Genomic DNA, 22506 nt, shown 5'->3' with positions numbered 1-22506 from the left:
GTGCTGACAGCTCAGAGCCTGGAGCCTACTTTGGATTCTGTGTCTCCCTCTCTCTCTGCCCCTCCTCCGCTCATGTTCTCTCTGTCTCTCAAAAATAAATAAACATTAAAAAAAAATTAAAAAAAAATTAAATGAATTTCTTTGTAAGGTGACCAGAAAAGAAAAGTGATTAAAGACTGGGAATTAAAAGAAGAGATTAAACATTAATTTAAATGCCAGTAACTTGAGCATATTACATAGCAGTTTTGTATGTTGCAGTGTTGTTTAAAAATGTAGTAATGAGGCAGGAAGTTGAGTTTCATTATTTGGTAAAAAGATGGCATGGTTATTAACCTTCAGCAGAATGACACTCATCAAACTTTGAGTCTGAGACTTCACTTGAAAATTATGACGCACCTAATAAATATTTCTGTTAATTGGTACAGACATTTTTTGAAGTATAAATTTTTTATTACCTTAGATCATTTTTTTTGGAGTGGCTTTTAATTCTGTTCCCATTTGGTAGAGCAACTTATGACCTAAAATACTTTGAAATCACAATCTTCACCGTGTGTATGCATTTTAATATCCAGAGACTAATTGTGAGGTCATAAGGGGTAGTTCAAGCAGAAGTTGAAGGCGCTGAGTGGAAAGTACTTTGATTTATTGGGCTTAAAGAATTTACATACTAAATATTGAATAAGAGAAAGGAATAAAAAAGCATGGTTAAGTAAATATGAAACTTCTCAATTCTGGCTTTCATGGCTTTCAGAGTATAATCACTTGCAATATAACCTTAAACTTGAATCAACCTACAAATGCCGTTTCCTTTTTTGCATGGTGCGTGCGTGCCTCTCTGTGTGTGTGTGTGTGTGTGTGTGTGCGTGTGTGTGTGCATGTGCATGCATATGCATACATACTCAAACTTGTGTTCCATGTAAGTTATTTTGAAAAATAAGTTTTAGATACTGGCATTAGAATGTCTGACTGTTAATCATCATGGTGGTAGATCATGTGCCTTTTATATTTCTCCACCTTTTTAACACTGCTTTGTTCTAGGATTTGTGTACTATTTAGGTGAATTGGCAGAAGAAGTGAATACACTTATCTGTGAAATTAGAAATTAGAGAACTAGGGTTTTGATAGACTTCCAGGGACTTAGTAACTCAGTCTGGGTTTGGCTTTGTAACAATCTGCTGCTTTGTGTTCACTCAGAACAGCCAAACATTACTTTCTCACCTGTCATTGTCCTTCGGTATTGCTACATACTCTGTGGGAATAGAATCCATTGGGTGATGGGGAGTGGAAAGGGTGCAGAGTCAGATTTCCTCTCTGTTGGTTGCGGTCTTTGTGCCCTTGGGCAAAGGGCTGGCTCACTCGACTTGAGAGTCTGAGATTTCTCATGGGCTCTTCTCCCATTTAATTGTCATCTACATCTATTATTGATTTATCCTGACCAGACTGTGTGTTCTAAAGCACATCGGATGCTGTCTTATTTTTAAACCTTGTCACCTAGACACTGTGCATGTGTGTAATAAATATTGGTGGCTGTGCAGCATGGAGCTTCTAATACTGTTTGTTTCATGAGGCTGTGTCAGATTAAACAATGCTCGTGTGAACACGTCAAATACCTAACAAGTTTTTTATTTTTATTTTTATGAGGTTATGTTCCTCAAGGAATTTCCATTAAGGGTGCAATACCCATAGATGTTGTTTCTGTTAATAATGCAGATATTTTTGGGGGTGCCTGGGTGGCTCAGTCGTTTAAGCATTCAACTTCAGCTCAGGTCATGATCTCGTGGCTTGTGAGTTCGAGCCCCACGTCGGGCTCTGTGCCAACAGCTCAGAGCTTGGAGCCTGCTTCAGATTCTGTGTCTCCCTCTCTCTTTGTCCCTCCCCTGCTTGGGCTCTGTCTCTGTCTCTCTCTCAAAAATAAATAAACATTAAGAAAATTTTAAAAAATAATGCAGGTTTAAAAATTTTTTTTAATTTTTAATTAAAAAAATTTTTTTAATGTTTATTTTTGAGATAGAGACAGAGCATGAGTGGGGAAGGGGCAGAGAGTAGGGAGACATAGAATCTGAAGCAGGCTCCAGGCTCTGAGCTGTCAGCACAGAGCGCGACGCGGGGTTCGAATTCACGGGCTGTAAGATCGTGACCTGAGCCAAAGTTAGACGCTCAACCGACTGAGCCACCCAGGCGCCCCAATGCAGTTTTTTTTAAAAAAAGAAGTAAGAACAAGTGAAAAAAGATTGTTTAACAAGAAAGGGACATTATTATTAATATAATATATTTTGCTAGCTTGTTGTTTCTTATCACATCTTACCCGTTTCTGTTGGAGGGAAAAATCTATAAATTTCTGTTCACATTATTTCTTCTTCTGCTAAAAAAAAATGTAGCCCTCTTATTATGGGTTTGCAGAACCCATTAGAACAAAGATATTTGTAATTTAAAGGCTCATTAGCAAAATATATAGAACATAATTAATATTTGGTAAGACCAAACTACAGTTTTGCATATTGATTGTAACAGGCTTTAAGTGGGATTCTTTTTTTTTTTTTAATTTTAATGTTTATTTATTTACTTTTGAGAGATAGAGAACACACATGTGTGCACATAAGTGGGGGAGGGGCAGAGAGAGGGAGGGAGAAAGAATCCGAAGCAGGCCCCAGGCTCCGAGCTGTAAGCACAGAGCCTGACCTGGGGCTCAAACCCACAAACCATGAGAACATGACCTAAGCTGAAGTCAGATGCTTAACCAACTGAACCCTAAGCAGGATCCTTTTACTTAAAAAACTGTTACTGGCTTTTCTAACTTGTATCTAATAATAAACCAGTATCTGTCTATAGTGAGAAAAAGAGAAAAGGGAACTTGGAATAATAGGTAATCCAAAAGCCAATTTGTTTATTTTCTTGTGTACCTTATAAGCTTATTTTTAGCAATTGTGGTATATTTACCTTCCTAATACTCATTTTTCACTTAGATTAGATTTAGTTTTAGTTCTTAACAATACATAGAGTTTTAGGATTAGGCTGACCTTGTATTAAAAATTGCAGTTGATAATTGAAAGCTGACTTTAAAATAATGGGTAACTCTGAGTGCTAGTTCTTAACTGGATAGCTACCCTATTCTTTTGTGTTATTAGAACAGAGTTAAATCAGGGCCTGTTTTTTTAAAGTAGATCCTTTTGTTTTACTATTGGAATTCCTTATGGAATCAAACGGCATGATTGATAGAAATAAATTTTAGTTTAAGCTTAAGAGTTTATCCAGATATAATAATACATGTAATCACAATACACTAATTAAATGGTGAAATAAAACCAAGTGAAGAATTGGAAACTTTGTGACTTTAAGCCTGTTGAATGCTGAGCCTATTTATAATTAAGAGGTCATTGTTAACAGAGTCAGAATTTGCCCAATGCGGAGAAATTACTTCTTGGAAAAGCACAGTGTGGCCTGACTTCAAGGTAAACAGATGAAAGAGTGAAGGAGGATTGAATAAAGCAGATTAGACCGTGTGAGCCTGTGCATCATTTGAAAACCAGGAGGCAAATACTGGGTACTCTCTGGGCATTAGCAGCCTTGGCCAGATTACCAGGGTGATCCTTTGACCTCCTGCCACTTGTATGCATTCTGAGAGCCGGGTAGATTGTTTTGAACTGCTTATGTTAATGTCCGATAATTTTTTTACATTATTTGCTCGTTGTAGCATTCTGCAAGTCCCCCCAGGAACAAGACAGAGTGACATGATCCATCTGGCTTCTGTTCTAAGGGGAAGGTGTGCCAAGGTGACTGCAGGTTACGGCATATAGTTGTGTGTGCCAAAGGCCACGGCTTTCAGATATCTTTAAACACAGTGATCTTTAATGGCCTATAGGAGTACTTTTTCTTCTACTGCACTACATTTTTAAGTGAACTGGTCGTAAGGCAAGGACGTAAGTTTCTCAGTTCTGTAGCTGTATCTTTCCATTGCAAATTGTTAAAATGAAGTTTTAGAATAATCTTTGTAAAAATACTTCTTTCTTTCTTTCAGATAAACTAAAGATTGTTCATCAAGCACATAAATCAAAGGTACGTTTCATATGTACCGCATCTGGCACGTAGAAAGTAATCGCTGTCGGCTGTCTCAGTGAATAAGGGAACAAATGCATGCACTTCTAAAATATTTTCCATTATAGTAGCATTTTTTTATTTCATAAGTACCCTTCCTACAGCCTTACTTTTCCATTAAGGAAAAAAAAAAAACCTCACCAAGTCATATCCCTGTGAGTAGTAGATCTTGTTAAAAAGTATTAATTTTGGGGGTGCCTGGGTGGCTCAGTCGGTTGAGTGTCCGACTTCAGCTCAGGTCATGATCTCGTGGTCCGTGAGTTCGAGCCCCGCATCGGGCTCTGGGCTGATGGCTCAGAGCCTGGAGCCTGCTTCCGATTCTGTGTCTCCCTCTCTCTCTGCTCCTCCCCCGTTCACGCTCTGTCTCTCTATCTCAAAAATAAATAAACGTTAAAAAAAAAAAAAGTATTAATTTTTAAAAAAGCATACATGGGGGCGCCTGGGTGGCTCAGTCGGTTAAGCGGCCGACTTCGGCTCAGGTCATGATCTCGCGGTCCGTGAGTTCGAGCCCTGCGTCGGGCTCTGTGCTGACAGCTCAGAGCCTGGGGCCTGTTTCGGATTCTGTGTCTCCCTCTCTCTGACCCTCCCCCGTTCATGCTCTGTCTCTCTCTTTCTCAAAAATAAATAAACGTTAAAAAATTAAAAAAAAAAATAAGATTTGCTTCTCATACAGACTAAAGCCATCTTTTTTCTTGAATGTCAATGACTTTGTATCGACGCCTCATTAAAGCTGTAACCTTAGTTTATTATACAAACTAGTCAAGGATGAGGGACCATAATCTGTTCTTCGTATCTCCAATATCTAGCACAATGCCTCATTCATGAGAGTGTTTTTATAACAATTTAAAAAAATTTGTTATGTTTATTTATTTTTGAGAGTGAGACAGACAGAGGGTAAACTGGAGAGAGACACAGAAAGAGGGAGACACAGAATCCAAAGCAGGCTCCAGGCTCTGAGCTGTCAGCCCAGAGCCTGATGAGGGGCTCGAACTCACAGACCACAAGATCATGACCTGAGCCGAAGTCAGATGCTTCATGGACTGAGCCACCCAGGCACACCATCGATTTTTGAATTAAGTATTTATTTTTGAATTCACCTAATTTCATTGTCTTCTCTAGTCATAGATGCCTACCATAAACTCAGTCAGCTTTCAAATAAATGTATACCAGACATTACAAAGAAAATGGCATCAGGGTATGGCTATCAACTGTGAATTAGTAACTTCAAAACACATTTTTTTTCTCTTGTAGCTTAAAATAGCACACATTTATTCTCTTCTAGTTTTGGAGGCCAGAAGTCCAAAATTAGTTTCACTGGGCTAAAATCAAGGTGCTGGTAGGACTAGTTCTTTCCAGTAATTTTACTTTTTTTATACCACGGATTATATGTACCAATTTGACGTTACCCCTTGTCAGATGCTTTAAAATTCAGTGCCACATGTGTCCGGGCTGCGGTGTGGAATCTGCACTTTGTGTGAGTGCTAGAATGTCCCTCCACTATGGCCACCGACTTCATTCTTTTTCTGGGACAGGAGGGTTTACAACCTTGTCTCTAAAATGTGGAGAATAGGAAGTTTGGGCTTGTTGCAGAGGGAGAAAAATATATACGTATACATATATGTGCGTGTGTGTGTGTGTATACATACATATGTATGTATGTATACATATGTACATGTATACATACATATGTATACATACATACGCACACACGCACATATATATATAATAAAGTTATAAGGAAACAATATGCTCTTTGAAAAGGTTGTGAAATAGAGTGATGTCATTCTCCATTCAGTGTTGCATTTTTACATTGTTGGACTTGTCCATATGATCGTACGATTAGGTACAAAGACCTGATTCATAATATTCAAATACTCAATATCATGACATTTAAAAAAAAATCAGGAAATTTTCCTCTTGTAGTTGGAAATCTATTAGAATTGTTTCTTATGTTAAAAATGGTTTTTAAGTTTATTTATTTTGAGAGAGAGAGTGGAGCAGGGGCAGAGAGAGAGAGAGGGAGAGAGAGAATCCTAGGCAGGCTCCGTACTGCCAGTGCAGAACCCAACATGGGACTTGAACTCATGAACTGTGAGATCATGACCTGAGCCGAAACCAAGAGTCTGATGCTTAACCAACTGAGCCACCCAGGAGCCCGTTTCTTATATTTAAAACATATGTTCCAACCTGGCATGTTAGAGTTATACAATTAGAGCTTATCTTTCCAGTTGAACAATGTCTTTATTTAAAGAAATAAAGTTGCTTTAGAATGTTTCTGGAATCTGGCTTTATAAATTTTCATCTAAGCCATAACCATTCTAGTTAAGTACAAACTATACACCCCAGGGATGATTCTTCCACGTTTCCTCTTCAGCTTTTTATAAGGAAAGGGGTTAATATATTTTTACAGATACAGATTTAAAACTTAAGAAAAACTTTACCCCAAAGCCCTCATTTGTGCTTTATCCAGCTTCCAGTCATTTTTCTCATTTCCCCATCTGCATCCTGTTTTCTGTTTTCTGTTCTTCGTCTGTGGGGCTTGTAAAGCAACCCTGGACCAGCGACCAGCCCATCAGTTTTCCAACAACCCAGCAACCCAGCTGTAGTTTTAGTCTCCTTCCTCAGCCAGAGGAAGAGACTTCCAACTGTCTTAATGACCTTGATCACAAAGGCATTTCCCCCATTTCCTCAATTTTCTACTTTTAGAGACTTCTTAATTACCAGGTATCTACAGAAATTTCTTCCCACTATTACAATGAAACTATCTGGATACCTTCCTGTGAGAGCCTCCTGTTTGGAGGAGCCTACTGTTTGGAGCTCACAAGCTCAGTTTTTTGTTTTTTGTTTTTCCCAATGTTTATTTATTTTTGAGAGAGAGAGAGAGAGAGAGAGACAGAGCACGAGCAGGGGAGGGGCAGAGAGAGAGAGACGGGGGGAGACACAGAATCCGAAGCAGGCTCCAGGCTCTGAGCTGTCAGCACAGAGCCCAACACAGGGCTTGAACCCGTGAACTGCGAGATCATGATCTGAGTTCAAGTCAGATGCTCAACCGACTGAACCACCCAGGTGCCCCTGAGCTCAGTTTTTGTTGAATGAATGAGTCAATCAATAGTACAGTGTAAATAATTACTGTAATATGATTTATGGTTATCAAGAAAATGTACCTGTGTGAGTATTATGGGGCCGTTTGTAAAGTCAGAATAATTCCTATTAAAAAGTTTTAAAATGAAAACTCTAGGGGCGCCTGGGTGGCTCAGTCGGTTGGGCGTCCGTCTTTGGCTCAGGTTATGATCTCGAGGTTCTTGGGTTTGGACCCCACATCGGGCGCCGTGCTGACAGCTCAGAGCCTGGAGTCTGCTTTGGATTCTGTGTCTCCCTCTCTCTCTGTCCCTCCCCTACTTGTGCTCAAATAAATTCAAAAATAAATAAGCATAAAAAAATTGTTTTTAAATTAAAACTCTAATTTCTCCTATTTTGTGAGTTTGGAAACCAGGTAACTACTCTTGTTAAAAGTTTATGAGAGGAAGAAGTCATACCCTGCAAGAAATTTTTTAAGAAATGTGCAAGATCTTTTTTTTTTTTTTTTTTTTTTTTAAATTTTTTTTTTAACGTTTTTATTCATTTTCGAGACAGAGAGAGACAGTGCATGAATGGGGGAGGGTCAGAGAGAGGGAGACACAGAATCTGAAACAGGCTCCGGGCTCTGAGCTGTCAGCACAGGGGCCCGATGCGGGGCTCGAACTCACGGACCGCGAGATCGTGACCTGAGCCGAAGTCGGCGCTCAACCGACTGAGCCACCCAGGCGCCCCAAGAAATGTGCAAGATCTTTAAGAAGAAAACTTCAAAATGCTAGTGAGGGTTATTCAGTTGTCCAGGTCCATTGAACTGAACTCCCCTTAAGATCTTTGCATTTTATTTATGTGAAATTCTACCTCAATTTAACAAAAAAAATAGACACACCAAAAGGATCCAACATAAGACTTAAATGGAAATGCTTAGGGTATTTGGATAGGAAGATGCACCAGCTTGAAGATGTCTGTTTTCTCTTAGTTAACTTATGAATTTAATGTCACCCCAATAAAATACAGCAGCAGTTGTGTATATATATGAATTAAAGAAGCTGATTGTAATACTAACATGCAAAAAGGAAGAACAGTCAGGAAAAAGAAGAGAAAGGAGAGTGGCCAGCCCTGACATGTATTAGCCATATGATTAAACTAAAGTAAATAAAACAGCGTAGTACATGAACTGTTAGGTGAATGGCACAGAATTAAAAGTACAGAAAGAGACCCAAATATATATGGTAATTTAGTGGATAGTAAATTCAAAGCTGTAGAGAAAATATGGAGGATTCTGTAAGTGTTACTGGGACAACTGGGGAGACGTCCAGAAAACAGCTAAATTGAATCCGTATTCTTTTCTTCATGCCAAAATAAATATCCATCGGGTTAATGACTTAAGTGTGACAGTAGAGCCCACAGGTAAGAATGTGGATGAAACAGATTGAACATGGGTAGATCATTTGTTCGCGCCAGGTGATGGGTACGTGGAGGGTTCAGTATGCTGCTCGGTAAACAGTGTATGTTTGAGATTCTCCATAATTAAAAGCTTAGAAAAAATGAAATTGATGAACATGTTTGAAGAAAACGTGAAATTTTAGAAGGGATTTTGGAATGAAGGCCGTTCTAAGTAAGATGTAGAAAACCCAGAAACTGTCAGAAAAATTGCTAAGTTTACTTCATGTATTTATTCAACAGGCATTCAGCACTTTTACTAGAAAAAAAAACATTATAAGAAAAAAATCAAGGAAGGAATGAACACTGGAGCAAAATTTTCTTTTTTTTCTTTTTTTTTTACTTTATTTTCGATTTTGTAAAATTTACATCCAAATTAGTTAGTATATAGTGAAGCAATGATTTCAGTAGATTCCTTAATGCCCCTTACCCATTTAGCCCATCCCCCCCTCCCACAACCCCTCCAGCAACCCTCAGTTTGTTCTCCATATTTATAAGTCTCTTTTGTTTGGAGCAAAATTTTCTAAGTTATATTACAGACAAGGCCTAATTTTCTTAGTGTGTGTGTGTGTATGTGTATTACAATTCTATTTAAAAAATTATCATTTGAGGGGCATCTGGCTGGCTCAGAACAGCATGTAACTCTTGATCTCAGGGTTTTGAGTTCAAGTCCCATGTTGGGTGTAGAGATTACTTAAAAATAAAGTCTTTTAAAAAAAATTATCCTTGGGGCACCTGGGTGGCTCAGTCGGTTGAGCGTCCAACCTCGGCTCAGGTCATGATCTCACAGTCTGTGAGTTCGAGCCCCACATCAGGCTCTGCGCTGACAGCTCAGAGCCTGGAGCCTGCTTCCGATTCTATGTCTCCCTCTTTCTCTGCCCCTCCCCTGCTCATGCTCTGTCTCTCTCTGTCTCAAAAATAAATAAAAACATTAAAAAAAATTTTTTTTTAAATTATCCTTTGAGCCCATTAAAAAACAAAATATTTATGACTTTACTCAAAATAAATACAAATTAAGACTGCACATAATCTTCATCTGTTAGGTTGCCAAAGATTAGACGGTGTTGATAATACACCGTGTCAGGGGGGCTGTGAGAAACAGGTACTCTCTCTCAGTAATTGGTAGCATTCCTGTAAAGTGGTACCACTTCTGTGAAGCATAATTTAGCAATATCTGCCAGAAAAAAATTGTGTGTATTCTCTGACCCAACGATTCTACTTCTGGGAATTTATCTTACATATAAAACTTGTGCAAAATCTATCTTAGCCATAAAACTTGTATGTATGCAAAATATCACACGTATGAGAGGTTATTTGTTGCAGGGTTCTTTACGGTGGCAAGAGATGGAAACAATCTAATGGCCATCAGTGAGGACAGAGTGTGTGTATATGTGTTTATGTCTCTTCAGTGGAATACCCTGCAGCCTTGCTAAATTATGAGGCATCTCGTATACCGATTTGGAATGATTTTAAGCTATGTTTTAAGAGAAAAAAGCAAAGTGTTAGAATATAGCGTACAATATGCTGTTATTTGTTTGAAAAATTTTACATGCACATTTCTGCCTGCATGAACATATACAGAGACAGTGTCTGGAAGGATATACCAGAATTAGTAGAAGTTATTTGTAGGAGAACTGGGCACCTGGTAGATAGGGATTGGAAGGAGACGTACTTTACACTTCCATCCATATGTACTTGGAGAATTTTGTATTATGAGTATGTTACTTATTCTAAAATGATTTGTTTTAAATAACATTCCCCCTCCCCCCACCCCACCCCCCCCAGCCGCCGCCTGTTTAATCTCTGTGCTCTGGAGATCAAGCCCTGTGCTCTCTAGTAGGTGAAGTTGTGAACTGTGGAGCATGGCTTCTGGGCCTTCTATTTTGGCTGCTGGAGTGGCCTTTCTGTTGACTCTCCCTCTTAACCATATTCTAGAAATAGACTATGTTGCTAAGCAGCTGCATTCTGGTTGACAAGTGGACTGTGTGTTCATCTCTGTGTGCTTTTTGGGGGCAGATATCAACTCAAAGTCTTCTCCTATAGTTATAATATTTAACTGGATTTGTAAAAAAAAAAAAAAAAATCATTGGAGGACAGATTCATCCACCACCACCTGAAACCTCATCGTGAAAGGTTACAGTCAATATCACATGGGATCAAGTTAATATGACATGGGATCATGTGTTTACTCGATAGGGCAAGGTTTTTAGATACATGGAGGTAAGCTTGTTTTTCCCTGAAGTCAAGCTGGTCAGAGCTCAGGCTGCAGTTCCATGTACTCTGGGTCTGTTTTGTAACCTCTCTGTTTCTTGAAATACTGTGAGGATGAGATGATGATGATGATGGTGATGGTAGTGGCAGTGATGATCATGGTGGTGGTGGTGGCGGCGATGATGATGATGGTGGTGATGATGATGATAATGGTGGTGGTGGTGATGATCATGGTGGTGGTTGTGATGTGATGATGGTGGTGGTGGCAGAGGTGGTGGTGATGATGGTGATGGTGGTAGTGATTATGATGATGGTGGTAGTTGTGGCGATGATGGTGGTGGTGGTGGCAATGATGATAATGATGGTGATGGTGGTGATGATGGTGATGGTGGTGGTGATGATGGTGGTGGTGGTGGTAGTGATGATGATGGTGGTAGTGGTTGTGGTGATGATGATAACGATGATGGTGGTGGTGATGATAATGATGGTGGTGGTGGTGATGGTGGTGGTGGTGGTGATGATGATGGTGGCAGTGGTTGTGGCAATGATGATGGTGGTGGTGGTGATGATGATGGTGGTAGTCGTTGTGGCAATGATGATGGTGGTGGTGGTGATGATGATGATGGTAGTGATGATGGTGGTAGTGGTTGTGGCGATGATGATAATGATGATGGTGGTGGTGATGATAATGATGGTGGTGATGGTGGTGGTGGTGGTGGTGATGATGATGATGGTGGTAGTCGTGGCAATGATGGTGGTGGTGGTGATGATGGTGATGATGATGGTAGTGATGATGGTGGTAGTGGTTGTGGCGATGATGATGGTGGTGGTGATGATAATGATGGTGGTGGTGGTGGTGATGATGATAATGATGGTGGTGATGGTGTTGGTGGTGGTGATGATGATGATGATGGTGGTAGTGGTTGTGGCAATGATGGTGGTGGTGGTGGTGATGATGATAATTATGATGGTGGTGGTGGTGGTGATGATGATAATGATGATGGTGGTGATGGTGGTGGTGTTGGTGGTGGTGGTGGTGATGATGATGGTGATGGTGGTAGTGGTTGTGGCAATGATGATGGTGGTGGTGGTGATGGTGGTGGTGGCGATGATGATGGTGGTGGTGGTGATGATGGTGATGATGATGATGGTGGTGGTGATGATGGTGGTGGTGGTTGTGGCGATGATGATGATGATAATGGTAGTGGTGGTGGTGATGATGGTGATGGTGGTCTCCTGGAATACTGTGAGGATGAGATGATGATGATGATGATGACGACAGCAACAACAGAATAGCAGCAGCTAACGTGAAGAGTCCTTGCTCTGTGACGGATAACATATTGACGGTTTCATCTCATTTCGTCTTCACCACAGGGCAAAAGAGAAGATTCCTTCCTCTCCCCTTTTCTACAAAGGAGGACACTAAGTCTTGGAGAGGCTGTGTAGTTTGTTGAGAATACACAGCGGGGCATTGGTGGAAACCAAATTTTAATCTGGACCTGGTGCCAAAGCCCTGTGCTCCCCAAGCCCTTGCGGAGCGAGCACACATAATGGGTGCTCACATGTGTGTGCTTCTGCCCTGTCGGTGGTGGGAACAGCATGTGACTCCGGTTATTGCCGTGACCCAGGGTTAACAATCCTGTGTCTTCGAGAAGTCTTACCAAACACAAAGCACCTATAAGCACTGGTAAGATGCAGGTTTTCTTTCTTTCCAGACGAATGAGCTTGTGTTGAGTCTGGAAGATGACGACAGACTCATGCTGAAGGAAGACAGCACGCTGCGAGCCGCTGGAATCGGTGAGCGAGAGGGGCCCTGCGGTGCTGGAGGGGCGCTCGCTCCCCCAGCCTCTTTGCTGACGCCCGGCTGATGATGTTTGGATAACTCACCGCAAAGTAAATGCTACCCTGGGTGCTCTTTACACTCCCTGATAATTATTCAGAGGAGGAGGACGAGAATGATGTACATTCAGATCATTTGACTGAGGGCAGGAGATATCTGCTCTCCAAATGTGCAGAATGCAAATAGTTCTTTTCAGCAGGTATGCTCAGAATTCTGCTGAGAGTTATTTTAAGTGATTGACAGGTTATTACTCACTTAATAACCTACTTACTCTCATCAGCATCATTTGAACTGACGGTTTGAGAGAAACGGACCTGGTAGAAGTAACGTGGAATAATGAAGTAAGATGTTGTTTGTATAACGTGCAGCGCAGTTTCTAATAGTCTTCTGGATCACTCAGGGCCCGCCAAGCCGTGGAATTTCAAGCAGGAGCCTAGTGTGTGCGGTTGAAAAGGGGCCCCACCTAGCTCTTCAACCTGCGTGTGGTTCTGTTTTAAAGAAATACCATGTGACATGTTTTGTGACCATTAGATGTCACTCTAATTCTGTGTATGTACACCTAAAGATCATCTGGCGATAGCAGTGAAGATTTTCAGAGGCGTGAGCAGTTAAAGGCACTCTGCCTCTGACGTACCTCTGCGGTCAGTGACTCTAATGAAACAGCACAGATCACACTTCCTTCATAATTATTTACATGTACTGGTTAAGGGGTACTCTAAGTGAGGTCCCTATTAGGAGGCTTTCCATCTTTTTGGCAGGTGTTCTTTTGAGTCATTTTAGTGACATATGTCAGGAGTTTGGTTTCGAAGGGTCCGTGTGGCTAAGGTAAGTTCCTGACATGTCTTCTTTTTTTTTTTTTTTTTTTTTAACGTTTATTTATTTTTGAGACAGAGAGAGACACAGCATGAACGGGGGAGGGGCAGAGAGAGAGGGAGACACAGAATCGGAAGCAGGCTCCAGGCTCTGAGCCATCAGCCCAGAGCCCGACGCGGGGCTCGAACTCGCGGACCGCGAGATCGTGACCTGAGCTGAAGTCGGACGCTTAACCGACTGAGCCACCCAGGCGCCCCCTTGACATGTCTTCTAATTTAAGTAGGATTTTGAATAACACGTTACAAAATCTTAGACTGACTTTCCCTGTTTGTTTCCACTATTAGCTGGATTTAGTGTCTTTTCATATTATAAATAGGTAAGATTGCTATTGTTTGAAAACACAGTTTTTATTTTGGCATTTATTTCTTCAAATGCTATTATATTATTACAGCAAGTGGCACCTGTGTTATTGACGCATACAGCACCTAGAAGTTAGCCCCGCTTGTTACTAACGCATAAAGCTGTAATTATTATAACAGATTGCTGTGGTATTAATGTATGGATTGAAAGCTGCATGGAAAAGATCAGAAGCAAACTAAAAAAGAAGTCAGAGTTCACAATATGATACAGTTTTGACATCTCAAATAAGTGGGGAAAGAGTGAATTAGCTAGAAAATGATGTCAGGCCCATTGCCAAAGCATTCAGGAAAATAAAATTTAAATCCTTATCTCAATCTTTATTCCAAAATAAGTTGTGGATTGATTAAATGTCACAATGTAAAAAAAATTTTTTTTTAAATAAAATGTAGCTTAGTAATTTCATAATTATGGGGAGAAGAGCTCTCCAAGCATGACTTTGAAGGCAGAGCCATAAATCGGGGCAAAATGATATATTTGACCACGTAAAAACTAAAAATTGTAAACAGAGTTAAAGCAGAAGCACCAAACTATGAAAAAAATACTTTGTATATGACAAAAAAGTTATTAGCCTGAATTGATAAAAGCTCTTATAATTAGCTTGAAAAAGATAAGAAATCCTACTGGTGGAAGAAATAGCTAACATATGAAAAATAGTTCAGCCTTATTAGTCCTGAGAGAGAGAGATACATGATGATAGATGCTATTTTATGTAGTAATAGTAATCTAGTGGTTAAGAATTAGAGACTGGAGCCAGAGTGCTTGGGTTTACAACCTCATTCTGCCACTTACTGGCTGGGTGACCTTGGACAAGTACCAATTTGTTATTTATTATTTCTTTTAAACATTAAAAAACATTTAAAAAAAATATTTATTTTTGAGAAATAGAGCACGAGCAGGGGAGGGGCAGAGAGAGAGGGAGACACAGAATCCGAAGCTGGCTCCAGGCTCCAAGCTGTCAGCATACAGCCTGACATGGGGCTCGAACCTATGAACCGTGAAATCATGACCCGAGCCAGAGTCGGCCGCTTAACCAACTGAGCTGCCCAGGCGCCCTGACAAGTAGTGGTTTCAAGACTAGCAGACATGAAGAAAAGTGGTAGTATCCAAGAGAATGTTGGGAAGTGGATACTCTTTTGTACTACTCTTGGGAATGTATATTACCTCTAACTTCCTGTAGGTCAGTTTGGCCAATGAGACTTTCTCGCTCCTTAACTTTGTCTTGTATCTGTTACCAGGCCAACAGGAGTACGCTTCCTCAAACTCTGTGACTCCCCGGAGGTTGAGGTGTGCCTTCAGAGGGGTGGCAGGGGTTCTCTCCCCTTCCCTGTTTGTGAAATCACTGGTGTAGAGCTTTCTTTATTGAATGGAAATAGAATATATTGTGTGATACCATTACTGTTTAAAATATATGTTTACACATCTGTATGTGTATATGGAGAAAAGATCATGTAACAAAATTTTAGAAATGGTTCTTTGGGTGGTGGCACTTTAAACAATTGATTTTTTTTTCCTCTCCATATTGTCTAATTGTTCTTGTAGTGGAAAATTTTTATACAGTTCACATATACTTAATTTGTAAATTAAGGAACCAATTTTAAAGAATAGACTCCTGAAAATTGGTTTGAGTGAGGGCTCTGCATTTCACTTATTTTGTGACCTTTGGGAAGCCATTTAGTGTTTTTGAATGTTCTGATCTCTATAACACAAAACAGAACCAATTAGACCTGTGTCAGACTGTTGTCTTAAGAGTTGAATGAAAAAAATACATGAAAGCATCTGGAACGATGTCCGTAGAGACCCTCAGAAATACTTATTTGGAAACCATTTTGGAGAAGGCAGTTGGCAAATGTGAATTGTTGGTTTAATTGTCTTTAATCTCAGACTCCTGTATGGGCACCTGGGTGGCTCAGTTAAGTGTCCGACTCCGGCTCAGATCATGATCTCACAGTTTGTGAGTTCGAGCCCCACGTCAGGCTCTGTGCTAACAGCTCGGAACCTGGAGCCTGCTTTGGATTCTGTGTCTCCCTTTCTCTCTGCCCCTCCCCTGCACAAGCTCGCTCGCGCGTGCGCACGCTTTCTCTCTCTCTCTCTGTTTCTCTCAAAAAGTGAATAAATAAACATTAAGAAAAATTAAAAAAAACTTTCAGACTCATGTAATGAACCACCTGTGAAGGTAAGCATCAAATCCATCTTTTTGTCATTCCTGTTTTAAAGCCATGGGTCTTTGGCGAGAATCAGATCCTTTCCACGAGTCCCAGGGTGGTACAAGAACCTTGCAAGCCCCTAGCCCTGCTCAGGGGTGACGCTAGTCCCGGCCTGAGTGGCTCTCCTGTCCCACGCATCCCTCCGTGTTGCCTGGGGCCGTGTAGCTGTACCCTGGAGAAGCTTCATTTAACACCTAGGGAAGGACGCGACGGGCCCTGGAGACCAACCAAAAATTCTAAGTGGGAGTAGAGTTGTAAAAACGACCCTTGAAGTGTGCGACTTTTCTGGGGAATTGCCCCTCCCTCAGTGCTGTGTCTGGTTCGGTTTTTAAGAGGTTTAAGGGAAAAACTCGACGTCGTCCCTCTCCCTTTGTACCACTTGATCTTGCTGTAGAGCTGTCACTCTGCCATCACAGCCAGTTGCCATGGGAATAATGCCAATGTAACAAATTTATCATTATGACTTCTCTGCAGAATTCATGAAAGGGAAAGAAGGACTGTGTGTGTGGAGGGGAAATGAGGGGAACAAACTTGTTTGAAGATCTCTTTTCTCACGGAGAAATTCTCCAGTTCCTGCTCCGACCTTTTATCTGCATCGCAGATCCCAATTGTATATTCTGCGCCTGACGTCAGGGCAAATTTTCGCTTGCGGACTCAGAGCTAAAAGACAGAAGTAAAAAGATTTCCTTTTTGGAAGGAAGAAGAAAGCTTGGCTCAGAACTGTTATTTGTAATTGAGAGATTTTTACCTTGTTATTAATGATTGTGGTTTTGTGCACTGATTCCCCTAAGTGGTAGATTTGCATGTAAGTATTTTGGGGGGTATCTCTTTCCTTTTGCAACACTCTGCCACTATTATCTTTTGAGTCTTCTTTCCTTAGGAAAGAAATGGTGGCAGGGTAACTCTTTTCAACCAGTTGTGTTTTGCTGGAAATATTTTAAGACAAGATACAGTGGGCCAAACCAGAAGTGCTGATCTGAGGGAAGAGCTTGCGTAAAACCAGATCCTGGGATCCTTCCAAAGCTCCCTTGTGGTCTGTTTTCCTCCTGCGTGTCAACTCTTGGTGCCTGCCCACGACGAGATCCCTGACTCTGTGCCCAGCACCTTCTGATGACCTCACACGTACAGCTGATATTGTGGGATTCTTTGGCTTCCATTCCTTTATCAGGCTCGTGTTTGATTTGTGTTTCCTGAAGGTTTGGGTCCCTTTCCCATTCTCTTCTGGGTAGTAATATCTTCGGGCAGATGTGCTCTCCTCCCTTGACAGCGCGGGAAGGGGGCTGTTCTGTACTTTAAACATCAACACAGTGGTAGTCTGGTACTCAGGGAAGTAGGTGCTAGACCCAGGAAATTGGGCTTCCAGAGCAAGAGGTCTGGACTGTTTCCTTTCTACCTTCCCCTCACCATTGTGGACATCACAGGCCTGTGTCCAGTCTGTCAAAGGTCAGATTTCTTTTACTATTCATTTTCTTCAAACTGTAGCTTGAAACCCTCTCTGCCAGCTGATCTCAGGAACACCAGACGCTTGAAGCAAACATAAAATAAAAACCACTGTGTTTGGGAACTTTCTGCCTGATCCCTTTGGTGCAAAGTTAGAAACATAAGTCAGCTGTGAGCACAGTTTTGAATGATTTGTACATTGGGATTTTGTGAACCTTGCAAGGGTAAGATGTATTCCTGGGCCAGGAGAGAGGGCAGAACTTTGTCCTTTTGGTCTCAAATTGCCGCAGAAACCAAACCTCGCTCTTCGCGTATTGTGTGTGTGTGTGTGTGTGTGTGTGTGTGTGTGTACGTGTGTCCATAATCTGCAATTATTATCACATTACAGACTGCCTTGATCATTATCTGTCCCACAGAGTCAGCGCACAGGTCTCTGTCTCTCTTCTCAGACAACAGTTCCTGTGCCTTATGCTACATTGGTGCTGACTAGTACAGGCTAGGGAGTTTGAAACTGCAATAAATCCTTGTCGATGGGTGAGTTTTTTGAAATAAGCTAGTTAAGGAGTTTAAGCAGATTGCCTTGAATTTTCCTTGAGATTTCACATTTAAAATTGGTTTTTCTTACATCCTTTTATATAAAGTCATTATTATTTTCCTTTTAAAGGTGAACGTATGGGGCACCTGGGTGGCGCAGTCGGTTAAGCGTCCGACTTCAGCCAGGTCACGATCTCGCGGTCCGTGAGTTCGAGCCCCGCGTCAGGCTCTGGGCTGATGGCTCGGAGCCTGGAGCCTGTTTCCGATTCTGTGTCTCCCTCTCTCTGCCCCTCCCCCGTTCATGCTCTGTCTCTCTCTGTCCCAAAAATAAATAAAAAAAAAAAAAAATAAAGGTGAACGTATATGGTGTCTGACCTGTTTAGACACATGGTATACAATTATTCATTTCATTTTCAAAGTTTGAATGTCCTGGCTTATGTTCATTTCAGCAAACTTGAAAGTCTGCATTAAAATGGTGCGTGGTATTTGAAGGATTCTTACTTGATATCATTTGATAGTAAGACAAAGGATGAACTGGCAATGTATTTATTGGATTTTAGATTTTACATTCATTTCAGATCCACTTGCCAAGGCGCTCTGCACCCTGTCGCCTACAGCACATTTAATTTAAAATCAGGTGCCCTGGGGGACTGGCACACAGTAGCCTTCCCGAGGGTTCTTCTGAGCCATTTTAAATAGAATTGGAGAAGCAAGAATTTAAGGGATGATGGTGCGAAAGAGTGATTATGGAGAGGTCTTGAAAATCTTTTGTAATTTGTTTTCATTTTAAATTCACAAGTAAATTTGCATCATCAATACAGGAAATCGTTGTCTCAAACATTTTCAACAGAATTTTATAGATTTTAAAAAACATTCCATTTTGTTTGAGGACCACATTACTAAAGTTTACAATACGTCTTAAGTCTTACTTTTTAATGTTCCGAGTAACCTGCTTTGAATTTGTGTCTTGTTTTCCAGTTTTTTAAGGGTGTCAGTTTTACCAGCCTGAAGTTTTTGAGTGTAATCCATTTGTCAGTCTTGGTTTTTTTTTGTTTTTTTTTTTTTTGAGGAAAAGTATTCATCTGGAAATAAAATCTTGATCTTAGGAGGATCTCATTTTGAGCCTGTATTATGGGAGAAGGCATAAATACTTTAGATAAATAATGAGTTGATCTGTAAGTTAATTAAACCCGAGCAAACCTGCATGTCAGAACAAAAACGCTTCGTCAGTGTTTTCTTTACATCCGCTTATTCTGAACCTGTTACTGCGGTACTGAGGAACCATACGATGCATCCCTTTTTCAAAAGGGGTACAGATAAATGTCAGCTGCAGTAAGTGAAAACCGTGATTACAGTTAGTGTGTATTGAGCAAAGTGCTGTGTGGGCAAAGCACTGTGTAAAGTTCTGTATGTAAATAGCACATCCTAGATAACACTTTGCATTGTGATTATTAAGAACAGGGTGCCTTTTGCCCATTCTCCATTTGAAGAACGCTTAGCATCGCTTGTAAATGATACAGGTCTACCTTTGGGCTTGCTTCACTTCAAAAAAGGAAACCCCGGGAGCTTTTTATAGAAAGGACAGACCCCAAAACATCTTCTCTTTGAATACTGAATTTTCTGAAGCCCCCTTGTCAACAGTTTACTGATTCCAAGTGCGGGGCCTCTTAGCCATTCTTTTAAAGGCTGTTTTCTTGTAAAATGTAGCTGTACGTGAGCTTCTGGTTTGCCTGGGCTGCATTTGTTTACAGCCCCTCCTCACCGATTCTCAGTTTCTCTCTGCCCACCTCCTCCCCACCCCCAGGCTCATTGTGCCGAGATTGTAATCTGATTTTCATCAAGATTCATCTTCACTTAATCTTGAAGATGCAATGAGACTGGAATGAGGATCTGAGACTATGGGTGTCTTTATTTTCTTCTTTCCACATTTCTGTGTTTTCTGTAATGAGCACGGGCAACTCATGATTGAGAAACAATAAATTTAATATTCTTAAGACCAGCATTTTTTTTTTTTAACTGAAGTGCTGTGCCAAGCTCCTTAATTTCATTCTTTTGTGGTAAATTCTAGCGATGAGATGAGTTTGGTAAACTAAGAGACCCAGGGGTGGTAATCCTTGGCATCTTTCCCTATTATCCTATTTATTTGGCTTGAAGAGTTTTACTTGTCTGTTTTTAGAGGATATGTTAATTGAGTGATCAGTATTCATTACAAATAATCTTGTCTGTTTTCTTGTCGAGATTCTGAAGGCCCTTTTGCTCTTTCTGTAAAAGCTAAGCAGACTGTATTAACTTCTGGTTTAATTTAAAAAACGAATGTGGAACTTGTTGGCACACACCTTAAAGAATTGCATGTTTAATAATTGGAAGGCTTTCCATCAGATTTGTCTCCAGTCTGAATTAATAATGTTGCTGACTTATTGTTTTAGAAGACGGAGTCCTTGACCTGCTGGGTTGAAAGAATGTGACTGCTTTGCCCCTCTGTGGGTCCTTTAGCTGTGCTATATCCCCTGTGAATAATTAGAGGTGTTTGAAGGTATTGCGGTAGAAGCCAATTTGTGTCTTTCACTTTGCATATTGTTGAAGCCTCATGAATTAGTCATAAGCAGGCAAAAAATTAACTTCTTCAGACACATATTTTGATGGGTCATGAGGGAGAATGTAAAGTGATCTGTAAAGTATTCTACTGATCCTCTAAGTATTAAATTATTATACCTACAGGCTAATTTCAGAGAGAGAAAAAAAGAGCATTCTTCCTCCGCCTTCAGTAACTGAGCAGCAGATTTGGGGAAAAAAAAATAAACGTTAATTTTCTGGGACTGTTAAGAGGTCTATAACATGAACAATTTTATGGTTTCCTGGACACCAGAGTCTTGTACGAATTCTTGTTTTTAATTGTTTTCTTGTGTATTTTTCTTTTTAATTTTAAATTATTCGAGTCCAGAATTCTTACAACCAATACTTCTTGTTGATTTGATGAAATGTGAAACCAAACAAGTAGCTCATTTTTCTCACTTTCGACGTCTGAAACACTGAATCAGAGTAATATGGATTTCAATACTTGCTTAAAAATCTAGTTTTACATTAACATTTTTTTTCCATTGTCTTTTTTTTTTTTTTTTTTTCAGCTCATGAAACTGAAATTGCATTCTTCTATGAAGAAGATTATAAGAACTACAAAGCTAATCCCATTTCATCCTGGTGAAAACCCTTTGGGGTCTCCCTTTTTGCAAACCTGTCTTAAGCTTTTTATCCCACTAGTGAGTTTTTTTTTTTGAAATTGATAAATAAACTTAAAAAATCAATCGCAGGCTCTGCGATTTTTGCTGAAGTCTGTGGTGTTTTCTGTCCCTGCAGGTCTGTACTTTTTCTTTTTTTCTTGTTGTAAAATAATGTATTTATTTATGAGAAGAAAACAGACGATTTTTTTTTTTAAGTGAAAGAAATGGTTATCCAAAAATCATCATGGACGATTGGTTCTCTAGTCATAACTTATTTTTCTGAAATTAGGGGTTATTTGGGTGGCTTGCATGTTGGGTTCCTTAAAAAGATTGGAAGATGGGGCGCCTGGGTGGCTCAGTCGGTTAAGCGTCCAACTTGAGATTCTCTCTCTCCCTGCCACTCTCTCTCTCTCTCTCTCTGCCCCTCCCCTACACGTGCTCTCTTGCATGTGTCCACCCTCTCTGTCTCTCAAATAATAAATTTCAAAAATAATTTTTTTAATAAAAAAAGAATGTAAGACTAAGGTCATTCTGTTCATTTTGTGTTCTTCCCATGGTTTCCATTAGAGCCACTGTGGACCGTTACCGTCTTTGGTTAGCAGAGATTATGAGTCTCTCGTGACCACCAGTGGCATCTTTTTGGCCACAGGGAGAGGTTTTCTGATGTAAGAGTGTTTCTTTTCTTTTCATATTTCAGCCCACACAAGTAACACGACTGATTTCCCACCCCCCGAGCTGTGTTTCCTTACTTCAGGAGCAAACTATAATAGAACCAAACTCATTTTTTTGGAGAGAAAAGGTAGCAGGATGTTTGCACTTCTGGAAGAAAATTGTTCATTGAGAACAAGTCTAAGTCATGGAAGGTACATTTTTTTCAAAATAACATGATACTCTGGGTTCCCTATAATGGCTACTACCAGTTCCTAAAGAGTCCTGATTTCAAAGGGGCCTCTCAGACAGCATGTGGATCTAATGAGAACTCCTACGAAGTTAGTCGGCCCTAGAATTATTCCAAGAACCCTCAAAATTGCTAGTAGGACAAATTGGTTTCATTGTGGTAGAGGCCAACTTAAAAAAAAAAAATCAGCTTTGAAAGTCTGATTAACATAATCAAAATATGGTTTTTGGGGGCTTGTTGAAAGATTTAGTATAGTAGAGCCTTACTTAAAAGAGAAAGTTTATTCATGGTTTCATTCATTAAAAAAGGGCTGAATGGACC

The 22506-nt window shown here is 40.3% G+C and overlaps 1 protein-coding gene and 1 long non-coding RNA gene across 8 annotated transcripts in view; both read left to right on the top strand.

Annotated features, from left to right (window-relative positions):
* C2H2orf76 (chromosome 2 C2orf76 homolog) overlaps window positions 1–21371 on the top strand; it is a 70556-nt gene extending 49185 nt beyond the window's left edge. For all 7 annotated transcript variants that reach the window (XM_058715498.1, XM_058715495.1, XM_058715500.1 and 4 more), the window contains 3 exons: window positions 4016–4053; window positions 12534–12615; window positions 21195–21371. In XM_058715498.1, coding sequence (XP_058571481.1) covers window positions 4016–4053; window positions 12534–12615; window positions 21195–21271 — 197 coding nt within the window. In that variant the 3' untranslated portion in view covers window positions 21272–21371. The remainder of the gene's footprint in view (window positions 1–4015; window positions 4054–12533; window positions 12616–21194) is intronic.
* Window positions 12623–21185, top strand: LOC131503823 (uncharacterized). The gene is made up of 3 exons (XR_009257630.1): window positions 12623–13483; window positions 13722–18199; window positions 18423–21185. It is a non-coding gene; the product is annotated as an uncharacterized LOC131503823 (long non-coding RNA).
* Window positions 21372–22506: the final 1135 nt, after the last annotated feature.

The sequence above is a fragment of the Neofelis nebulosa genome, chromosome 2 (genome assembly GCF_028018385.1).
Source record: "Neofelis nebulosa isolate mNeoNeb1 chromosome 2, mNeoNeb1.pri, whole genome shotgun sequence".
NCBI lineage: Eukaryota > Metazoa > Chordata > Mammalia > Carnivora > Felidae > Neofelis > Neofelis nebulosa.
The sequence above is the reverse complement of the archived record's forward strand: the minus strand, read 5'-3'. Positions and strand labels throughout refer to the sequence as shown.